A 22,839-nucleotide genomic window follows, 5' to 3' on the forward strand; every position below is an offset into this window, starting at 1 on the left:
TTTATTGTTTCACCTCAGGGCAGTATTAAACTCAACTAAAGAAGGCATAGGTGTGTGAAAACCAACTTCCATAGCAGGTGAAATTCCAGCAAGAGTTCTTATATTGTTTCTACTTTATCCATCAACATTCTCCCTGAAGCCTCGTGCCAAGTGGTGATAAGCAATGGAACCTTGCTCAGTTGCCCATTTTGAAGTGTCAACAGATTTCAGGGGTCCCAGCCTTTGTAGGTCCTAGACCGGACGTATTTCAGATATGTGTGAATGATAAGTTTCCTTTGTTGCTTTCACCACAGATCATGACAGCAGCACCTCAGCAGTTCTGGGTAGACATCCTCCCAGTAGATGATAGCACCCCTAGAATTGTTACCAACCTGGGGCTCCAGTGGCTGGAGTACATGGATGGCAAGGTAAGGCCTTTCCACCTGCCGCAGACACATTAACTGACTTGGGCTCGATCCTATTCATGACGATATGAACAGAACTCTTGTTCAACTCATGTTTATCCCTCCCTAAGTGAGCTGATTTGTTAAGATTGCTGAGCTCCATGAGTTTGGTTCGAATTGTATTACAGTTTAAGATACTCTTAGAAAATGACCCCAAAATATAGTAGCTCAAACAAGATAGAAGTCTTTTTTCTCACATAAAGTACAGAAGTGGGGAGGCTAAGGCTCCACATGACCATTCAGAGACGCATGTTCCTTCTATCTTATTCTTCTGCCATCACTGGGTTGTTGCTACTGAGAGCATAGCCAAACCTCTTCAGCTATTCCTCAGTATTCCAGCCCATGGGAAGAGGAAAACAGAAAAGTAGAGGGCAAGGAACTTCATTTTAAGCAAGTGGTGCAGAAATTAAACACATCATTGCACTCATATTCTTTTGACAAGAAATTGGCCCTATGGCCCTATCTGTTGCATGGGAGTGTCTAGCTGGGTGGCTAGGTGCTCAGTTAAAAGTTTGTTAACTAGAAGGGAAGGGTGGATTTTGAGAAACATCTGGAATATGCCACAGATGAGAAGGAAGTGAGTTTTTTTGTAGGTAAGTATCCTCAGAGGAATTCTAGAAATTTAAATTTTTTTCTCCTTTTCCTAACTCTTAGTTTGGTCATTTTAAGACATGTCATAATTCTCACCTGGTAACCTGTCAAGCGTTATATCCCCATCCCCACCCAAACACACACAGTTCTTCAGTTCAGATTGGAAAGACTTTTGTGTGTGGTATTCCCTCTAGGATGTGGATTTTCTCATCTCCATGTTGCTGATTTGTTGGTTGTATATGTAGCAGTGAGGCTATAGCTTTCCACTGAACTCATTGAGAATTTTTAAATATATGAAACAAAATTAGAACAGATTCCGCTTATGCCCTGTTTGATATTTTTTTCAATACTCAGAACCATCCTGTTCTCTTCTTGGCACTCTCCAACTGGTCTTCTACCTTCAACTCTTACCCTACTGCCGTGACTCTTATCAAATTTACCAATGACCGAAGTCACCAATTTCACCAAATCCAAAGGTCACTTACATGCCCTTATTTTACTAGGTCTAGTAACACTTAATACTGTTGACCACCCCTTTTTTTCTCTCAAACCTTTGCTCTTACTAAATATTTGTTGGGTGAATAAATGAGTGAATCAAAATTTAGCCAGTATATTTGGGCAATATTGGGATATCATATATTTATCTTACTCAATTTCAAGCATTGTAATCAACTTCTATAAGGTATAAAGTGGCCATCTTCCCTGTATTGTATCATTCTTTCAAAGTTCCAACCTCAAATCCCACCACCTCAAAGCCCCTTTTCCATAGTCCAGATGGATTTCCGTAATCGCTCCTCCCCAAAAGTGTGTAGCACTCTTTTCGTATATCCCATTACAGCTCCTGCCACAGTTACCTTGCTCATAAGCCTTTCTTTCCCAATAAACTGTGAACATCAAGGGCAGAGGCTGGGATGGTTTCTATCCTCATAACCTCTTCAATCCCGACAAAGTTTACCAGGCAATAAATGCACTTAGTAAATCATTGTTGAGCTGAATTAAATCTGAGTCAGAGGGTCTTGTTCCTGCTTTATTCCCATCTCAGGAATTAAATGTAATGGGTTTCTATTCCAGGCAACCAACTTGATCACCAAGAAGGAACTGCTGACCATGGACCCAGACACAGAAGACCTGCAGCTTGTCTACGAGATAACCACAGGCCCTGAGCATGGCCACATGGAGAATAAGCTGCAGCCTGGAAGAGCTGCTGCTACTTTCACACAGGGTGGGCACTCTTAGAGCTGAGAGGTGGGAGAGGTCTCTTCTGACACCACTCTCCTTACTTCCCTGATCTTTCCCACAACTACTGCCAGCTACTTACCCCCAAGTAACCTATTTACAAACAAATAGATCTTTCAGTGTCTAACCATCCAACTTTGGAATTTTACTTCTCCTGATTTTTTTTCCCTGTTACTCTGAATTGATGGCCAAAAAAAAAAAGGAAGAAAGAAAAATTTTATCTTTACCAGGCTTCCGCAGCTCCCAAATTGCTTTAGGTTTGGCCAAGTTTTCTGGAAAGGATCACGTGATACTCCTGGGTTTTCTTTCAAAACAGAAATAACCACCAGACTTTATGAAAGATCCGTGACCCTTTGTGGTTTACTTTTTTTTTTTTTTTTTTCCTATTTTGCGATACACAGGCCTCTCACTCTTGTGGCCTCTCCCGTTGCGGAGCACAGGCTCCGGACACGTGGGCTCAGCGGCCATGGCTCACGGGCCCAGCCGCTCCACGGCATGTAGGATCTTCCTGGACCAGGGCACGAACCCGCGTCCCCTGCATCGGCAGGCGGACTCTCAACCACTGCGCCACCAGGGAAGCCCTGTGGTTTACTTTTTATCTCTAAGCGTTATAGATTTTTTTTTTTAAGTCTTCAGCAAAGAAAAAAAATCAACATGGGTAGATTGTTCAACAGAAATCGTTTCCTGTTTGGAATCACATCAAGCAGACCATTTTGTATTTCAGTTGCTTATAAGCTTTTCACAGTCTTCTAGACTTCTTTTTTTTTTTTTTTTTTTTTTTGCGGTACGCGGGCCTCTCACTGTTGTAGCCTCTCCCATTGCGGAGCACAGGCTCCGGACGTGCAGGCTCAGCGGCCATGGCTCACGGGCCCAGGCGCTCCGCGGCATGTGGGATCTTCCCAGACCAGGGCACAAACCCATGTCCCCTGCATCGGCAGGCGGGTTCTCAACCACTGCGCCACCAGGGAAGCCCTTCTAGACTTCTTTTGAGGATGCACCTGATTGGGATGCACTTGGTCGTTGTACAACTGCATCTTACAATTTATGTGCCATATTTCCTTTTTCTCCCCGTCCTCAATCTTTTGTTCTCTCCTAGCCACATTTTATCTGTGCCTTGTGTGTGGGCTGTTTTAATCCAACCCCAGCTTTTCTTGGTAGCACATACCTTCCAAAGAACGTTTATTTTGAAAGAAGTAGGGGTGGGTATGAGCATATATGCACAGCAGATGAGCTCAAAGACTTCTCTGTTGGCTCTAAGATTTGCATTTCACATTCCATAGACATTTACTAAAGTGCTTTTTTGCCAAAACCCTGGGATTCTCATTTTACAACAGCATAAGGATACTTCTGTACATAAAGATGGGTCTTTTGTTATACAGGATCTTATTTTAAAATCTGGCAGAAACATTTATTTTTAACACTACTTACTATCCCTTTTTGTTCTTGGGACAGTAAGTTTTGTCTATAAGCCATTAGAAGAATAAAACTGGGTGTGTCAGTAGGAATCTGTGAGGCTGTCTTTACATCCCTGGGTTAATTCAGTGTCTTTTTTCTCACAGAGGACGTGAACCTGGGGTTGATTCGTTATGTGTTGCATGAGGAGAAGATCCATGAGATGATGGATAGTTTTCAGTTTCTGGTGAGAGACAGTAAACCCAATGTGGTCAGCGACAATATCTTCCATATCCAGTGGTCCCTCATCAGCTTTAAACATAACAGGTACAAGCGTGATTGGTGTTCATTCTTGAGAAATGAATCAGGAAAGCAGAGGAAGTAAGGATGAAACACCCTGTGGGTCAGCTCTAATCATCCAATGATGATGGTGGGGTGATAACAAGAATAAAAATCATAGTTACACCAAATATTTCTTGAATACTGTATGTACAAGGCACTGTAAAAGGTACTTGACGTGTGTCATCTTGTTTAATACTTGCAGTTATGAGATGAGTACTATTGTTGCCTCCACAACAACAAAGCAACAGAGACAGAAATAGGTTAAGTAACTAATCCGAAATCACGTAACTAATAAGCAGTAAAACCAGGATTTAAGTCCAGTGACCTTAAGCCTTGTGCTTTACTTCTTCTCCTGAAAGTATTTGTCCTCCTGTCTTCAAGTTTAAAAGATAATCCAGCAGAACTGACAGGGAAAACAATAAGCATTCAGAAGAATAATCACTGGCCCACAGTAACGAAGTCTTTGCCTTCTGTCTATATTCTCCCTGTTCTCAAGCTCCCATTCTCCCCCTAGCTCTTTTGGTGTTCACAGAATCGTATATCTTTAGGGAAGGATTCATAGCTTAATATAGACAGCTCTTCAAGATGATTTTGTAGTCTGCTGGGGAGTTAAGAGGCAAACAGAGAGTCAGTCACCAATTGGTAAACACGGTGCTGATTTTATAGATTAGATTATAACAAGGATTATAATTTTTGTGGGGGAAATAATTCTTTAAATCTACATTTGAGACTCACTATTCTAAGAAACCAACCTCATGATAATTTAAATGAAAATTGGGACTTGGGAGGAAAACATGCAAACTTGATTTTAAGCGCCCCAGATGTAGGCTATTCTACTATTACACACACTTGGAGAATTAGTGGAAAATTAGAATCTATATATATATATACACATACACACATATATATATACACACATACATGTATATATGTGTGTGTGTGTGTATATATATATAAAAAACACTTTGCTGTTATTTACCTCTTACTTGTAACTCCTTCAAAATTAAATGCACCAAATAAAACTGATGATGTTTTCTGGACAACCCTCTAATGTTTAATGGACTATACAATACGGAGGGTCCCCAAGCTGGCAATGAAGACTAACCTCTCTGAGGCACTTTGCCTGCAAGCCTCACAGCAATAAAACCCAAGCCAAAGTCCAATAGCCATACTCAGTGATGAAAAACAAAGCCCAGCTCAGGCCTCACTTGCTTGTGGCTTTTTTCAATAATTATAATAATAAGTTATTTCTCACAGTCCTAGAGGCTAAGAAGCCCAAGATTGGGATGCCAGCAGATTCAGTGTCCAGTGAGGGCCTGCTTCATGATCCATAGAGAGTTGAGTTCTTGCTGTAACCTCAACATGGCATATAACCTGTAACATGGCAGAAGGAAGATGGAGCTCTCTTTTATAAGGGCACTAATCCCATTCATGAGGGCTCCACCCTAATGACATAATCACCCTCCAAAGGCCCCATCTCTAATATTGTCACAGATGGGATTAGGGTTTCAACATATGAATTTGGAGGGGGACACTTGCAGCCTATAGCACCTTGTCACTCCCCCATTGTCATAAAGCTCCATTTGCCTAGACACTTTTCTCACCTTGGCCCAGTTCTCATTTTCTTACCTCTGGCACTACCCTGGCTCCTTTAAACACTTCCTGGAGATCTGGCCCAGTCACTCCCCACCTGAACCAAGTCATTAATTGGCTTCCAAGCAGCTTTCTTCCGCAGGAACTCACTGACCTATTCTAATCACTCTACCACACTTGGGAGAAATTATTTCTTTGTGTTCTGAAATATGGAGTGCATAGCTCTTATGTGCTGACCATCTTTCAACTCTCTCTGAAAACGGGGCAGATATCATTCTGCATTCACAGCTTCCTTGGTCGCCTGATTCTGTGACTGTCCCAGGTGAACGCATTCCCTCAACTTACAACCTGACTTCTTAAAGGAACCAAACTGCCTCTTCTCGGAACTGTCTGACACCAGTAACCAACCGGAAGAGACAGGCATTAAGCATGTAGATCCTTCACAGCCCTTTCAGAATTTCAGAGATTGCCTTTTTGTGTGCTTCCAGCTACAATGTCAGTGAGAAAGCGGGGTCAGTCAGCATCACAGTGCAGAGGACTGGGAACCTAAACCAGTACGCCATTGTCCTGTGTCACACAGAGCAAGGCACCGCCAGCTCCAGCTCCAGCGTCAGCTCCCAGCCTGGACAGCAGGACTACGTGGAGTATGCCGGCCAGGTAGGTGGGTGTGGGGGGCCTCTGACTCCTGAATTGCCAGTGGGCTGCAGCCAGGGCTGAGACGTGGCTGTCGGCAACTGTGGCACGTCCCCACTTCTTTACACCAGCTCTCTGCCCATCAGCACCCTTCCTCAAGTCACTGTTCTATGTTGCCTTCCCACAGTGCTTTCTTCTTCACAGTCTGTCTAATCACCACTGCAGTTTTAACTGCTGTCCAGCTTCTCAGTCTTACATTTTGCTTCACGATCAAGAAAAGTCTCCAAGGCACCATGTTGTACACTCAGCCTTTGGTATCCTAACCCTTCCTCTCTACCGCCCTTTACCTGAAGGGTAGGGAGACTAGTTGGGGAGTTCTTGGAACAGGATCCATGAGAGATGATGGGAGCCTATACACATTATATATAAATTAGATAATCAGCGAGGACCTACTGTATAGCACAAGGAACTATAATCAATATTTTGTAATAACCTATAAGGGAAAGGAATCTGAAAAAATAGATATATATGTACGTATAACTGAATCACTTTGCTGTACACCTGCAACTAACACAGCGTTGTAAATCAACTAGCCTTCAGTAAAAAAATAAATAAATAAAGTGAAGGTGGAGACAAGTGGGTGGATTCAATAGACCAGTAAGAATTGACAAGATTCAGCAGTGGATTAGATAGTGAGACAGAAGGGAGAGATGAATGATGTCCCTGGCTGGGGAGGACACCAAGGAGGAACAGGTCTGGTGAGGGTGTGGTCCTGGCTCTGCTTTGGACATGTTGAGTGTGAGTTGCCTTAGAGACAATAAGTTGACAGCTTTATGGGTTGGTAGGAGAGTGCAGAGAGGAGTTCTGGGGTAGACACGCGCACACACACACACACACACACACACACACAGGTTTGCACATCTCTATGTTACAGCAGTGGTAATTAGCACCAGGGTGTGAATGAAAGAGAAAAAAGAGAGAGTGAAAGCAAAAGAGAAAGGACCTACTGTATAAATAGTAAACTCCTTTAGGGCAGGATGCCCTGTATGTGTCAGATTTAAGTATTGCACAATACCAGGTATTTATTAAATGTTTTTTCAAAGTAGTTTCATTATTCTTATGGCATAATAAATCTCTGTAAAGAGGAGTGGACTCTCTCTTTGAGGCATTTCAGCTGGACTAAGCTGAAGCCTCATGTCAAATGTATTTTTTTAAACTTTTATTGAAATGTAGTTGATTTACAATGTTGTGTTAGTTTCAGGTGTACAGCAAAGTGATATATATATATATATATATATATATATATATACACATATACACACACACATATATATTCTTTTTCAGATTGAGTATTGAGTAGAGTTATAAGATATATATATATATATATATATATATATATATATATATATATATAAAATAAGACATTGAGTATAGTTCCCTGTGCTATACAGTAGGTCCTTGTTGGCTATCTATTTTATATATAGTAGTGTGTATACTTTAATCCGAAACTCCTAATTTATGTCAAATTTAAATGAGGAATTGGAATAGATCAGATAAGCTGAGGAGTCTTTTAGCAAAATAATAAAAAAGAACACATACTTGTGGTTTTTAGGGAGAGACAAAAGGCAGTGTGTTCTAGACCTAAACAGAGACCTATGAGTGTTTCATTTAGTTGGGAGCATTTTAAAATGTGGAGCGTAATAAAACTTAATTTGATTAGTTGATTACATGTGGAATAGTAATTTTCTGTTGATGAAAATTCCATGTTTTTCAGGTTTGTGTGGCCCTAGAGGTTTAGGACTAATGTTTACACGTTTTAGCTATCTCAGTTACACAAAGTGCAGTCCAGGTCCATTGCCTGTCCACTCAGTTTCAGACTGATCCATAGCTCTGGTTCCATTTGAAGGTTTTATCCTCATCTTTTTTTGAAGACAAAGTAAAACCAGAATAAATCCATATAAGTTCACAATTGTATGCATATAAATTAATTTCTCTATTTTATACCAGGCTAAATTAATTCACATTATGGGTCTAGCACATCTTAATGGCAAAAGATTTAATGGTAAAGTTAAAATTCAGTCTGGCTTGTTCACAATGTAACTTTCTCTGAATTCAAACTCCGTTATTCAGTGCACTGAGATTCTATGTCAATTTGGTGATGATAATATGTGTAATATGGTAATATGGTGATGATAATAAATAATACCTTGTAATATGGTGATGTAATAATAATATGTAATGTAATATGGTGTATGATAATATGGTGATGATAATAAATAATACCTTGTATTTGTTCCATGCTTTAAAGTATACTGAGTGCCTTCATGATACGTTGTCTCATCTAGTCCCACCAGTAAGTATGTGAAATAGGTATATTCTTGTTATGTAACCGATGAGGAATCTGATGTTTGTAAAGTTTCATAGCCTAACCTAGCTTGGAAGTAACAGAGCCAGGACTTGAGGCCAGAACTGCACACTCCAGGTTCAAAGATCTTTCCAGTTAAACTTGCCACAAATAGAAGGGGAACTGAGTAATCAAATGACTCGTGCTATCCCAAGTGAGTTAATAAAACAGAATACAAAGAGTTATCTATATGTTTTTCTACAGTCACCACGTGGTGGGAGACATCTTTGCCCTCCACGTCCCTATACAGTAAATCAGCCCCAGCGTACGGAGGAAGAATGGGAAGAGGTGATACAGCAGGAAGTAGGGGCTAGAAGAACCAGCTGTTTCATTCAGTGCTTTGCCCACTGGACTTGGGTCCTCTCTTCCCATATGCTCTTGGGGAGTGTGGAGCAGGGAATCTGAGGCACAGCTTAACTCCTTGTTGTTTCCTTTGTGACAGGTGCAATTTGATGAGCGGGAGGACACCAAGTCCTGCACCATCGTCATCAACGACGACGACGTGTTTGAGAACGTCGAGAGTTTCACTGTGGAGCTCAGCATGCCAGCATATGCCCTACTGGGGGAGTTCACCCAGGCGAAGGTCATTATCAATGACACTGAGGACGAGCCCACATTAGAGTTCGATAAGAAGACCTACCGGGTCAACGAGAGCGCTGGCTTTCTATTTGCACCTATTGAAAGAAAAGGTCTGTTGGTGCCAAAGGTGACAAGGAGCTATAATAATAGCTAACATTTATTGAGTCTCTTTTATGTGCCACGTGCTCAGGTTCCATATTAACTCATACATGGAAGTACTTCATGTGTATTAACTCATTTAAATCTCCAGAAATCCTAATAACTATCCTACCTACAGTGAGTACTACCAGAAGGCTTCTCATCTCAGTTCAGGTTGTTAGTGCTCCCATTTATTCTTAAATGGGACCAAAAGACTAGTTATATTTGGCTTTGCAAATGACTCATGAACCTGGGATTTTTAATCGATCACTCAATCCATAAATATTTAGTAGCCTTGGTCAAGGAGGGTAGTTATAATTTGTAAGAACTGGCTTCCTCTCTTAGTTCTTGGAAGACAGAAAATGTGTTTAAAGGTTTTCCTACGTGAGTGTCCCACGTGGAGCTCAGATGAGAAATAAACTGTGTGTGAGAAATAAAGGGCAATTCTGCAGGGGTGGAAAATCAAAACAAAGATTGTATGGATTTATGATTGTGTAATATTGAGACTTTATAAAACACATGGAAATTAAATCCCCACTCAAAGCCACGACATGACTGTAAGTGATGACGTCGGGTATTTTGTTGCATCTGCTGACTGCATGTTAGCGTGACAGACACTGCAGAGAGCACCAACCCTTGGCAATGCCCCTCGGATTACAAGCAAGCCCCGTTGATGGCTCTGGGCCAGCCAGCCAAGCCCAAACAGGCTGTCACCCAGGGAAGTGGCAACACTAATAAGTAAAGTCATTTGTTCAGGGAGCTGGGGTTTATTTTGTTTTGTCTTCCTCTTTTTAAACAAGCTTATTTCTCCCTGGGAATTAAAGTGCAGAAGTTTATTCAGAAAGGCAGTGAACTGTGCTCATAGCACTACCTTCAGGACACAATTACTTTGCTGCTTAAAGTACCAAATATGTCTCTTATCTCTCCACCCGCTGTGGTCTTAGATGGTGGGCAATGAGTCTTGTGAATTAACAGAGGACAAAATTCACAGAATAGGAAATCCATTTCAAGTTGTTGGGTGAAGTATCTGGGGTATATTAGGTCCTCAAGTGGTTTATACCACAGGCTTAAGAAACTGCAAAGCAGGAAGGTTTCATGTCAGAGTTTGAACAGACTATGGAATATGTCAGAGAGGATCAAGCCTGTCAAATTACCAGAGATTTCAAAATCTGAGAAGTGCTCATTCAGATGCTTTGGTTTTCTTGCCATTTGTATTTCAGGGGATTCAAGCAGCATTGTATCTGCAGTTTGCTACACGGTCCCTAAGTCAGCTATGGGAAGTAGCCTGTATGCTCTAGAATCGGGCTCTGACTTTAAATCTAGAGGGATGTCTGCTGAGAGTCGTGTGATATTTGGGCGTGGTGTCACCACGTCCACCTGCGATGTCATGCTCATTGATGACAGCGAGTATGAAGAGGAAGAAGAGTTTGAGATTGCCCTGGCAGATGCTTCCAGTAACGCCCGCATCGGAGGTGTGGCGTCGGCCAAGGTGCTCATTACTGGTCCCAATGATGCCTCTACTGTGTCCCTGGGCAACACGGCTTTTACTGTCAGCGAGGATGCAGGTAATGGAGAGCGTCTCTGGGGTTCCCTCATCCATCCCCTGATCCCTTCCTTGAACAATTTCCTCTTAGTTTTGAGAATGCCCTTAGGACATGAGAATGCCATTCCTCAGTGACACCGTTGTCAGTCTGAGGCAGGTACTACTAGGCATCAAGACCAAGAATGGAAGGTAGTGAAGAATAGGGAGTTCCATCCACTTGTCTTGCTCTGGTTACTGATGGCAGGGAGGGATCTGGCTTAGAGTTCACTGGCTGACCTCTGTGGTCCAGAGGGAGGGCGTGGTGCTAAGCATTTTGGCTTGTGAAGGAGGGGAATGTGACCTGTTGAGGATGGAGATAAATTATTTAGTGTACTGCTAGCTGCCAAAACAAATAAATGCAAAGTTTCAGTGTCTTAACAAATGGAACTTTCTCGTTCATATAACAGCCCAAGGCAGTCAGTGGGCAGATTTCTTCCACCCAGACCTCTTCCCTCTTTGGGCTCCACAAGGATCTCAAAGTCTTCTTCATGCTGCTGGCAGACATCCTGCACAAGAGGCAGCAGATGTGCTGAGTGTCTGCTGATCTGAGCCCCCTGATCAAGACCTTGCATCTCTTTGAAAGTGAAATTCTGAGGGATAGTAAAAACTAATATTTTGGAGCACTTACTGAATGCCAGCCACCATGCCATGTGCATTCCATTCATTCTCATTTATATATAAAAGCAAATGGAGTCCCAGAGAGATTAAATAAATCATCAAAGACCAGCTAATATGGAAGAGCTGGATTAGAACCCAGACCTTTCTATTATACCACGTTTCCTTTCCCGTACACCAAATGCCCAGCCATGACTGCTTGTCACCTCTCAGCTTATTGGCTGGAGAAATATGATTGATGGGCTTGTCATGTAGCTTTTCTCTGACCTTGATTGTGAAAACAGCTAGAAATTTAGTCATGTATCATTAGGACCCTACAAAGTATGTTGTCACAGCGACCAGAAGATGCGCTTCTTCCTAAAATAAGCAATAAGCATGTATGGTTTAAGTAACGATGTGTGCACCACTCAGATAAGATAGGAAAATCACCCAGTTAGGAACAGTTAATTAGGAACATTCAGCTCCAGGCTCCATAGAGTCCCCTAGCTGGTTTTTCCTTAACTGGTTATTTTCTAGCTCATCCCTGAGGCCCCAGTCTCTGAGTTTCTTCTCCCTAAATAGACTTGAGATGTTTTTCAGTGGACCCACCTCTCCTCGGTCCATTGTTCTTCTCCTGTGAACAGTCTCCTCCTTGAAGCCACAAAACCACTTTCCCCTAAGGGCTGTCTCTCCAGCACCACCTCCCTGAGGCCCTCCTTCAGGTCTGCTCTTGATCTTAATGTCAGTACAAAGAGGGATGGTGACGCCTCTCAGCCTCCCTCGGAGGGAGCACAGGAACGTCACTGAAGGGGGACTAGGCAAGCTAGCAGGCTGAAGCTGCCGCTGCTGTGAGGGAGGACATCGTTCTGAAAACCGCACCCGTTTTCTGGTTCCGGGTTGACCACTGAAATGTATGACTCTCAATTCAGGCACAGTGAAGATCCCAGTTATCCGCCACGGGACTGACCTTTCCACCCTCACGTCTGTCTGGTGTGCAACGCGGCCCTCGGACCCAGCCTCCGCCACTCCAGGAGTTGACTACGTTCCCAGCTCTAGGAAGGTGGACTTTGGGCCAGGTGTCACTGAGCAGGTGCGCATACAGAGGTCAAAGGCCAGATGGGTCTGGTCATGTTGTCTTTAGTCTGTTCTCCAAACTCTCTGGAGGACTATAAAATACCGAAATATTATGATCTTCCCGTTCTTCAAAAACACAAAGAACAAACTTAGAGAGATCTTCGACAAACTCTCCAAGTGACATTTTCAGCATCTAATATCCAGCACCATGGATTTAGGATAGAAACTGCGCTAGATCAATGCAAGTATCTAGAAACAAAACACCTACGGTATGTGATACAGAGATGATCATTTTATGGATTTAAAAAATTTACTTTAAGACCACCGAAGAAAGGCAAATTGTCACCTTTGCCCTAATCTCCCAAAGGCAAATGAGTGCTGGTCGGTGAGCATCCTTTAAGATTTGCTTTGATTTTCCCTCTCTTTTTTAATTAGAAAAAAAATTAATTTTTTAAAAGTTAAAGGTATAATTGACATATAACATTATATTAGATTCAGGTGTACACCATAATGATTCAATATTTGTATATATTGTGAAATGAACACCACAGTAAGTCTAGTTAACATCCTGATTTCTCTTCTAGTATTGCACCTTGACCATCTTGGATGACACTCAATATCCTGTGATTGAAGGGCTGGAGACATTTGTGGTTTTCCTCAGCTCAGCACAAGGGGCCGAACTGACCAAACCCTTCCAGGCTGTCATTGCAATTAATGACACATTCCAGGACGGTAAGAGATTGGGGATGCCAGCTGGTGGTTCAGGCCAGATTTCTATCTTTTCCTTAACATCCATGTATATGACATTGGAACTCATTCACATTTTCATTCAAGAAATGTGTGTGTGTGTGTGTGTGTACATGAGTACATGCACACGCACACTTTTACATAGAAATATGGGACAGAAACAATCATTCATGTTTCTGGCATCTGCTAGGCACAAAACGATGTATGGCATACTTTAGAGATATTCCAGGTTCAGTTCCAGGCCACCACGTTAAAGTGAATATTGCAATAAGGCAAGTCGGATGAATTTGTTAGTTTCCCAGTGTATATAAAAGTTTACATTATACTGTAGTCTATTAAGTGTGCAATAGCATTATGTCTAAAAAACAATGTACATACCTTATTTAAAACATTTTGTTGCTAAAAAATGCTAATTATCATCTGAGCCTTCAGCAAATCATAATCTTTTTTGCAGTAGTAACGTCAAAGATCACTGATCACAATCACCATAACAGATACAATAATAATGAAAAAGTTTGATATATTGGAGAATTACCAAACTGTAACACAGAGACACAAAGTGAGCAAATGCGGTTGGAAAATTGGCTCTGATAGGCTTGTTCAAGGCAGGGTTGCCACAAATCTTCAATTTGTAAAAAACATAGTATCTGCAAAGTGAAGTGCAACCAGGTATGCCTGGTTGAGTTGTGTCTTCAAGAAGCTCAAGGTCTAGTTAGGGGATCAGATCCTTAGACAGAAAAAAAATAATATATTATGATAAATGACTTAATAGTGTGATAAATCCAGTAGTGTAGGGGCAGAGGGGACTGAACGGTAACTATGCGTGCAAGAATCATAGAAGATTTCACAAAGGAGGTGATATTTAAACAGAGTCTTCAGGTGTGGTAGGAGTTAGTTTATCTAATGGATAATAAAATAAAACTTTGGTAAATGGAGAGCTATAGTATACATAAGGTATAAAATTTTGAAAGACACATATTTGGAGAACAGTGAGATGCTTACTTTTGCTTTGAGCCTGGCAGGAGGTGAATGGAAGAAAATGAAATGGAAAGACAGGTTGGAGACAAGTTCTAAGAGGTCTTATGTTCCAACGTCAGGAATTTGTAGGTAAAGGGGAGCAGCAGATGCTTCTGAGCAGAGGAGTGGTGTGATTTTTGTTTGAGGAAACTAATACTGGCCGTCTTATGGGTGATGTGCAGGAATGAACAGACACAAGTACCTGTACAAAAATGTGAGTCCCCACTGAAGAGCTGACCTAAGTAACAAGAGGATGACCAGAATAGGACTTCCCCAGTTCTTCTGGGGAAGAGCTGATGAAATCTGGAATTGTCAGATTCTAGAGTTGGGTGGAGAAGATCAAGTTCAACTTTCACCTCAAGCAGGAGGACCCTCGTCAGCATCCCCGGTGATGAATATAGAATCCATGATTAAACTCTTCAGTGACTACGGAGTCACCAAAGAAGGAACGGGCAGCCCAGCAGGGCGATCTTTAATTTTTTGTATTTAAATAACCTATTCATTTATGTAGTAAAAAGAGCAAACAGCAAAAAAGGTATACTATGAAAATTGTCTTCCTTCTACCCCTGGCTCCAAACCCTCCAGCTCCCCTCCCTGAAGACAACTATTTTAACCAGTTTTTTGTTATATATTTGCATATATCCAAAGTAGTGTGTTATTTTAGACTTAGGTTTATTGAGGTCTAACTTACATAAGTTAAAATTCACCCACCACCACGATCAAGATGTTGAACCGTTCCAGCATCCTACAGAATTCTCTCGTGTCCCTTTGTAGTCAACCTCTCCCCATCCCAAGCTCTGGCAACTATTGAGCTGTTTTCTGTCCCTGAAGTTTTGCCATTTCCAGAATGTCATAGAAATGGAATCATGTAATAGGTAGCACCTTGAATCTCGCTTCTTTCACTTAGAACACTGCATTTGAGAGTCTTCCATGTTATTGCAAATATGAGTAGTTCATTCCCTTTATTGCTGAGTAGTTTCTGGTGTGAATATAGGTTTTCATTTCTCTGGAGTCAATACTTAGGAGTGGGGCTGCTGGGTCATATGGGTAAGTGTTCGTTTAACATTATTAGAAAGAGCCAGGCTGTTTTCCAAAATGGTTGTAACTACTTTGCATTACCTCCAGCGTTGTATGAGAACCACATCCGGTTTTTGTGGGGCTTTTTAGTTATTCCAGTAGGTGTGTAGTGAACGGCTAATGACATTGCTCTCTTTTCAGGTGATTACTTGCCATCCATATATCTTTTTTGACAGAGTATTGTTCAGATATTTTCCCTATTTTTTAAGTTGGGTTTTCTCCTCTATTACTGCATTGCTGTAGATTCTGGACAAAGATTTGGTTTTTTGCAAATATTTTATCCCAATCTGTTGCTTGTTTTTGTTCTCTTAACAATATCTTTTGAAGAGCAAGTTTTTTACTTTTAAGTGTTCCCATTTATCGATATTTCTGTTACAGATTGTGCTTTCGGTGTTGTATGTAAGAAATCTTTGCCTAAGCCAAGGTTACAAAGATTTTCTCCTATGTTCACTTCTGGAAGTTTCGTAGTTCTAAGTTTTATATTTAGGTTTATGATTCACAAAATGGTAACTTTTTAACCATGAACAAGATAATAACAATTATGCTGTTTTATGTTGCATGTTACCTCAGAGTTTACAGAGTCATCTATTAAACATTATCTCATTTTCTCATAATCCCGTCGTTTTACTCTTATTTCTATTTTGTGGATAAGGAGACTGAGAATCAGGGAAGTAAACATACACCCAAAGTCTAGTAAATGGAGGAACCAGCGTGCATTCTAGGACTTTTGGCTCCAAGTTCATACTCTTTGCACTAGGTTCTATTTGGTGCAGTTGGAGAATATGTGGGACTTTTTTTTCCTTAAAGAAGTTAAAAAAGAAGAAAAAGGGAAATTCATTTATTCTTTTTATTCTTGGAAAGGCTTCTTATTCTTTTACATGAAAGGATAGTTAATTCCCTTCTGATGAAGTGGAAAGTGAATGGAAAGTCAGAAATCCTGAAATATAATCCCCGCCCACCACTTCCTTGCTCAATGGCTAAGGTTACTGAGCCTCATTTTGTTCATCTATAAATAACGATATACCGATAAGATTGTTGTAAGGATTAAATTAGTTAAAATATGTGAAAATACCTACCATAGTACCTGGCACGTAGTAGATTTTATTACATGTTAATTTCTTTTCTTCCTGATGCACCTGTAATTTGACACACTTGCCAGTGGGACTCCAGTAACACACACAAACTTCATTGCACTCTGATCAACATAGAAGATTCCCTTTAGATTATCCTTGCATTCTATTGACGGGCATTAGGGTTGCAAACTTAGAAAATGAATATGTTAAATAAAATATCGCCTTTCAGGAAGACTACAACAATATATATTCATTCAAGATATTTATCACAGAGAAAGAAATCTGCAAATCTATTTCAGTAACCCATTGCAGTGTTCACCAATTATCTCTGTTGGTTATCCTTCCCAGTAACTGGTGGCTTTCGTTGAGTCCCTTCAGTGTGCACATTCTAGGGTAGAAAGATCTCTAATTACTTTACCTCTAATCCTCTCCAACTTGTGAAATTGAGGTTAAATAACTTAAAATCACACAGAGAGGAAGTGAGGGAGTGAGAGTTAAAGTCCAGGTCTATTCTGTGCGAGTCCAACCTTCTGGTTTTATGCTCTACCATGCTGACTTTTCATTTTGCAGTTTTAGCTGGCCACTGCTGCTCTATGTAACAATGCTTAATGTCACTCAAGATCCTTATAGAGTCAGCTTCCAGCCTTTCAAAGTGACCTTAGCGCCTTTTATCTTTCTCTACCGGGCCGATTTCAGGCCCTTAAATCATCTAAGTAGCTCATCTCAGAACATTTTCTGTTTTCACCTTTGTCTTCTGCTCTGATACCTGGAATTAGACTTTGGTGTTGCCCTGAAGACTGCTGAGCAAGGCAAGAAAGGCCTTGTAGCCGCTGCTGCACCGCACCCCTGTGTATGTATGTAGCTGTGTCCCACCTACTCATTAACTCAAAGAACCAGAGCCGGGATTTTTCCTAAATCTCAGACTTAACCATCACCCATAAAGAGGCCACTGCATTCCAGGCAGTTGGTGTCTGCACTCACTTTGTCAGTTACTAAGAAGATAAGTGGGGAACAGCGTTGGTTGACAGTTTCCATGCCTAAGACTGGTGCTCAGCACTGGGGTTACCAAGTAGTAGAGAGCAGAGTCCTGAAATCTATTTCAAGACATAAGACTTACACAAATAAGAAGATAACTACAAATTGATTTTCTCAGAGAGGTGTTGACAATAGTGCATGATACCCACTGCGAGCCCATAAGCCTTCACAGAGTGGTTTCCATTTCCCATTCATATACCTCATCCATGTGGAAAGCGAAGGGGTTCTGCAGTCAGGCAGAAAGGACACCCCACGGATGGCACCCCTACTTCCTGTAGAGACTGCAGTGCCTTGCAGTGTTGTCAAGAGGATGAGAAATGATGTGTCTGGAAGCCCTTAACACAATGCCTGACCCGGGCTGGTCCCTTTGTATGCCGTAACCGCATGCAGATAAATGTCTCCAAACCCACCCATTGCCTGTCCATTGGCTCCGCTTGTCTCCCACTGAACTGGGGGCTCCTTAAAAGCAGGGATTTTTCCCAGAAGGCAATCATGAGGAGTGTTCACCCACTGCTTTCTTTTCTTTTCTTTTCCTTTTTTTTTTTTTTTTAAGCAGATAGGCATAGGAGTAAAGGTTAATACATGTTAAATAGAGGGAAAGGAGTCTTTTACATCTCAAGAGGAATCTGGGGTTGATTAATACATGACAAAACCCAAACATTACCACTTAGCTCTTAACTCACCTCCAACTTGATGTCTGTCAGACCAGCAGGAAAAATCAATCCAAAGCATTAGATAAAATCTGCCATGAGTAGAAAAGCTTTCTTGCTTGTGTTGCTTTTTACCTGGCAACAAGCTTCCTTCTTGTCGTCATGCAAGGTCATGTCATTCCCACCCACCTCTTCATAGCACTGGATGGAAAGAGCCCCAAATGAGTAATGTGCAGGACCTGATGCCAAAGTCACTCATCTTCTTTTTAGAGGTATCTTCTGGCTTTTTCTTTAGTGATAAATGGTAACTGTTAGGCTTAGCTCAGATAATGGATTTGTTGTATATTTGCTAATGCCAACAGTTCTGAGCAGTGGACAGGCTGGAGGCAAAGAGAGCTTTCTACATATTGACTTGCAGAGAGCTTGGTGCTCACCCCTTCTGTTCCTTCCTTTCAGGTTGGGCAGGGCACATCCAGGACGTAGCCAGGAAATAGGTGGCTATAGCTTTGAGGTCAGCTTCCTGCAGCCCCAAACGCTAATTTGACATATGACTGGATGGACTACTTCTTTGTATTGTCCATTAAGAAAATAATAACCAGCACTCAACAAAACGTTGGGCTCGAAAGGGGACATGTCTTAATGCAGAATATTACTTAAAGCCTTGTAGAAAGTAAGGAAGAAACACTGATCCATTATTATTATTTTTTTATACTTGAATCATTCCAATTTTTATTTATATGTCTGCACACATAGAAACATGATCCTTTATGTTGAGAAGCCTGGAGATAGGGGGCAACACAAACCATAATAAAATAATTTCTACCCAAATTTGAGTGCCTGCTGTTTGCCAGGTCCTGTATTGAGCACCATGCATACCTCATCTCATTCAATTCAATCCTCCCAATAATTTTACAAGTTAGATATTAACATTTCCAATTTACGTATTTAAAAAAGCCCAAGGCTCAGAACATCTCAGTAACTTGCCCTGTGTCATTCCGCTAATACGTAGCAGGGCTGGGATGGAAATTCAGACGCGCTTATTCCAGAGCCCTCGTTTTTAACCACCATTTGGCTACGGTCCTTCCCAAAAGTCAGATGAGGCCATGTGAGTTGTTAAAGAAGAGGTAACCCCACAGCAGTAGTCACAGACTGGGGCCCACTGGCCAAATTCAGCTTATGGATGTGTTTTGCTTGGCTCCAATAGTTTGGGCCTGTATGGAATCTCTTTTTACTGTTTTAATTGCTTGCTATTTTAAAATTGAGGAGCTATGACACAAAAATGCAGATCTCTGATTTTGTTTGAAAATAGGAAGACCTGCCAACAAAAGAACGAAGCTGAGGGGCAAAACCCCCTTTAAACATGACCTGCTCCTTCCTCTTTACCGATGTCCCTGCTCTTCCCTTTTGTCTTCCTGGCCCAGGGCCAACGTGAGTGGCCACTCCTCATCAGCCTTGCACTGCTGTTTTCCTTTTTGGTAGCCTTAGAAGGAACATGAACTTTTCTGGGTCTTCAGGTCTCTATCAGGATTTTCCACGTGGCCCATTTCTTTATTTGCATCGCCTGTCTGTATTTGAGATGGTGACTGTTGGAAGAAAGAAGCTGAGCAGAAACTGGTGCAAACTTGATTTGTTCTATTTTGCTGGAACTATACTCACAGCGGAAGCAGTTCCCTTGTCCTGAGAGTAGCAGCCAGGCCTTGAAATCTGCTGACTGCTTGTAGTTTATCGGCCCCTGGTGGCCCTTAGTGGAGCCGTCCTGCCCACTGGCTGCCAGTCCTGCCAAGTGGCAGCCAGCTCCCTCAGCATCCCACTAACGATGCCTCCGTCTTTCCTTCTGCTCACCCAGTGCCCAGCATGCAGTTTGCCAAGGATTTGCTCCTAGTGAAGGAGAAGGAGGGTGTCCTACACGTACCCATCATTCGGAGTGGGGACCTGAGCTACGAGTCTTCAGTGAGGTGCTATACTCAGGGCCATTCAGCTCAGGTCATGGAGGACTTTGAGGACAGAAGAAACACAGACTCTTCACGGATTACGTTTCTCAAAGGGGAGAAAGTAAGTGGATTCCTGGTGGCTGAACAATGGGATTCCCTCCTTCCCTGATGCTTTTATTTGTCCATAGTGAAGTAATTTAGACAAATTCTGAACATCCTAGGAAGTTTCTAATGAACCGTTCATTCTTTTAATAATGTCATCTCTTCTATGTGGTTGTCTTCTTTGTCTCCCATTTATGACCAAATACCTATGTCATTGGCTGAGCTGGGATATTTAGATGATGTAGAACATTTTTGGAATTTAGCAGAATCAAATGACTGGGAACTCCTCTTAATTTGAACCGACATGGGAGATGAACACACTCCACTAATGTTATCTGGAGAAGGAGGAGACAGTTCTCTAATACCTGGGCCCCTGTTCCAGGGCAACACACGTTCTGGCATAGGACCAATAGTACAGGACTGAACACCTGTTCAGTTGAGCACATTCAAGACAGTGGAGTATTCTCTTGGCAATATAATGAAAACTGATACGTACGGACACAAGAACTCCTGAGAAACTCCAGTCACTAAGTGTGGCTGCATCAGACTCAAAGCTTGCAACCTCAGTGTGTATATCCAAAGCATCTATTGAATGAGAATCATATTTCTCCATTATTGGATCTCAGTTTCAGATGATTGAGTCAGTTGAACCCCTTGTTTCAAGGCATGCAGTCCCCATTGGTCAGTTCAAGGCCCTTCTCTTTATTTTGTTGATTTATTCATTTCATTTTACCCCTACTCTGCAGCCACATTCCCTTCCCCACCTCAGAGGTAATCAATCGATTGTACTTAATGTGTATCTCTCTTATTTTCTATTTGTTCTTAAGAAGTGTCTGGTTCTTTATGTATATAATTTTTATTTCTAAAACTGCTGCTGTGTTATACGTCTTCGAATGTTTTCTGCGTTTACTCAGCAATATGTTTTAGTACTTGTGCATGTCATTTATGTGTCTATCTAATCTGTTGCTTCAAACTGTTGCCTAGCATTTCATGATGTGCCTTTACTACCTTTTACCCATTCACTCTCAGCAATGGACAGTGAAGACCCTCGGTTTTAGTGCCCGGTCACCTCCTATCATGCTGCCACCGCGGACAGTGCTGCAGTGCAAATCCTCTTATATGTCCACTTACACACCCGAGTGGGGATTTCTTTGGATAAAAACTCAGCAGCAAAATTTCTGGACCACAGGGCATGAAAGTACTTAATTTGAAAAAATAATATCAGAATACTTTCCAAAGTGTCACTAGCAGTACATGAGTGTTGCTAAAACCCTACACACTCTTCAACACTTTTTCAATTACTCATCTTTTAATGTTTACTAATCTGGTATGTATAAAGTTGTATCTCATTTTAATTTGCATTTCTCTAATACTATATTATATGCTTGTTAGTTCATTGAGTTTCTCTTATGAAAATCTATTATTTTTATCCTTTGTTCCTTATTTTATTGTACTGCTGTCATTTTCTTACTGATTTGCAGTGCTTCCTTGTATATTCTAAATATTGATCTTAATATTAATAATCCTAAATAGTAACCTTAATCCTTGCCGGTGTTTAGATGTTTTAGATATCGTAAACACAGTGCCTTTCTCTGTCACTCATCTATTACCTTTGCCCTTGGTGTTCTTAGTTGAACAGAAATCTTTGTTTTGATATAAGCAAACATGTGAAATTTTTGCCTTATGATTAGTTCTTTTGAACTTTAGCATAAAAAGACTTTACACATCCCAGGTCACCCGAGATTCTCCCTCCATTCTTTACCACCAAAAAAATAAAAATAAAAAATCGATAGCATCCTTATTTGAGACTCTCAAGTCTTTCACACCTTCATGACTCATAAAAGCCCTGTCTTAGTTATGTATTTTATGGGAATTTTACTGTTGACAGGTTGAAATACGTGTTTAAAACACATATAAATACTATAAATACAATCTTCAGCTTTGAGTCTGCATGTCTGTATTTGTTTTAAGTTCAGAAGAGGATTCTCTGCCTATCCAAGAGGCAGTTTGTAGTTAAATAAAATTATAAAGAAAATACAGCTTAGGGCTTCCCTGGTGGCACAGTGATTGAGAGTCCGCCTGCCAATGCAGGGGACACGGGTTCATACCCCGGTCCGGGAGGATCCCACATGCCACGGAGCGGCTGGGCCCGTGAGCCATGGCCGCTGAGCCTGCGCGTCCGGAGCCTGTGCTCCACAACGGGAGAGGCCACAACAGTGAGAGGCCCGCGTACCGCAAAAAAAAAAGAAAAAGAAAACACAGCTTAATAGTCTAGATGTTACCCACATGGCAATCTCTCATTCGTAAGCACATTTTGGAATCGTCATCTTCTTTGTCATGCTAAGCAATATGGCTTTGGAACTTGTCATTCACTAGAATGTCTTATTTTTTAAGATATACCGAAGAGTCGATACTAGATTCATGCTTTCCATAAAGAAATTCTTATTGTAAGAAAGATGTGGTAGGGATAAAAAAGGGAACATTCTTCAGGGACTTAAAACCCGGTCAGCAAGCCACAGGTAAATGTTCACAGAGATATTCTCCCTCCATTTAGTATGACTTAGGAAGTATGACAGTGAAACCTCTATATCCACATATCCTTTGCA

General features: G+C 41.4%; 1 protein-coding gene across 1 annotated transcript in view; it reads left to right on the forward strand.

Moving 5' to 3' along the window:
- Nucleotides 1-22,839, forward strand: part of FRAS1 (Fraser extracellular matrix complex subunit 1) — a gene marked incomplete at its 3' end in the record, with an annotated part of 462,769 nt that overhangs the window by 401,051 nt on the left and 38,879 nt on the right. The window contains exons 51-59 of the mRNA XM_082837588.1: nt 294-407; nt 2,106-2,256; nt 3,830-3,989; nt 6,086-6,254; nt 9,077-9,323; nt 10,572-10,916; nt 12,457-12,617; nt 13,186-13,333; nt 20,047-20,252. Coding sequence (XP_082693714.1) covers nt 294-407; nt 2,106-2,256; nt 3,830-3,989; nt 6,086-6,254; nt 9,077-9,323; nt 10,572-10,916; nt 12,457-12,617; nt 13,186-13,333; nt 20,047-20,252 — 1,701 coding nt within the window. The remainder of the gene's footprint in view (nt 1-293; nt 408-2,105; nt 2,257-3,829; nt 3,990-6,085; nt 6,255-9,076; nt 9,324-10,571; nt 10,917-12,456; nt 12,618-13,185; nt 13,334-20,046; nt 20,253-22,839) is intronic.

This window comes from Leucopleurus acutus (assembly GCF_964270905.1).
Source record: "Leucopleurus acutus genome assembly, chromosome: 4".
In the NCBI taxonomy this organism is placed as follows: Eukaryota; Metazoa; Chordata; class Mammalia; order Artiodactyla; family Delphinidae; genus Leucopleurus; species Leucopleurus acutus.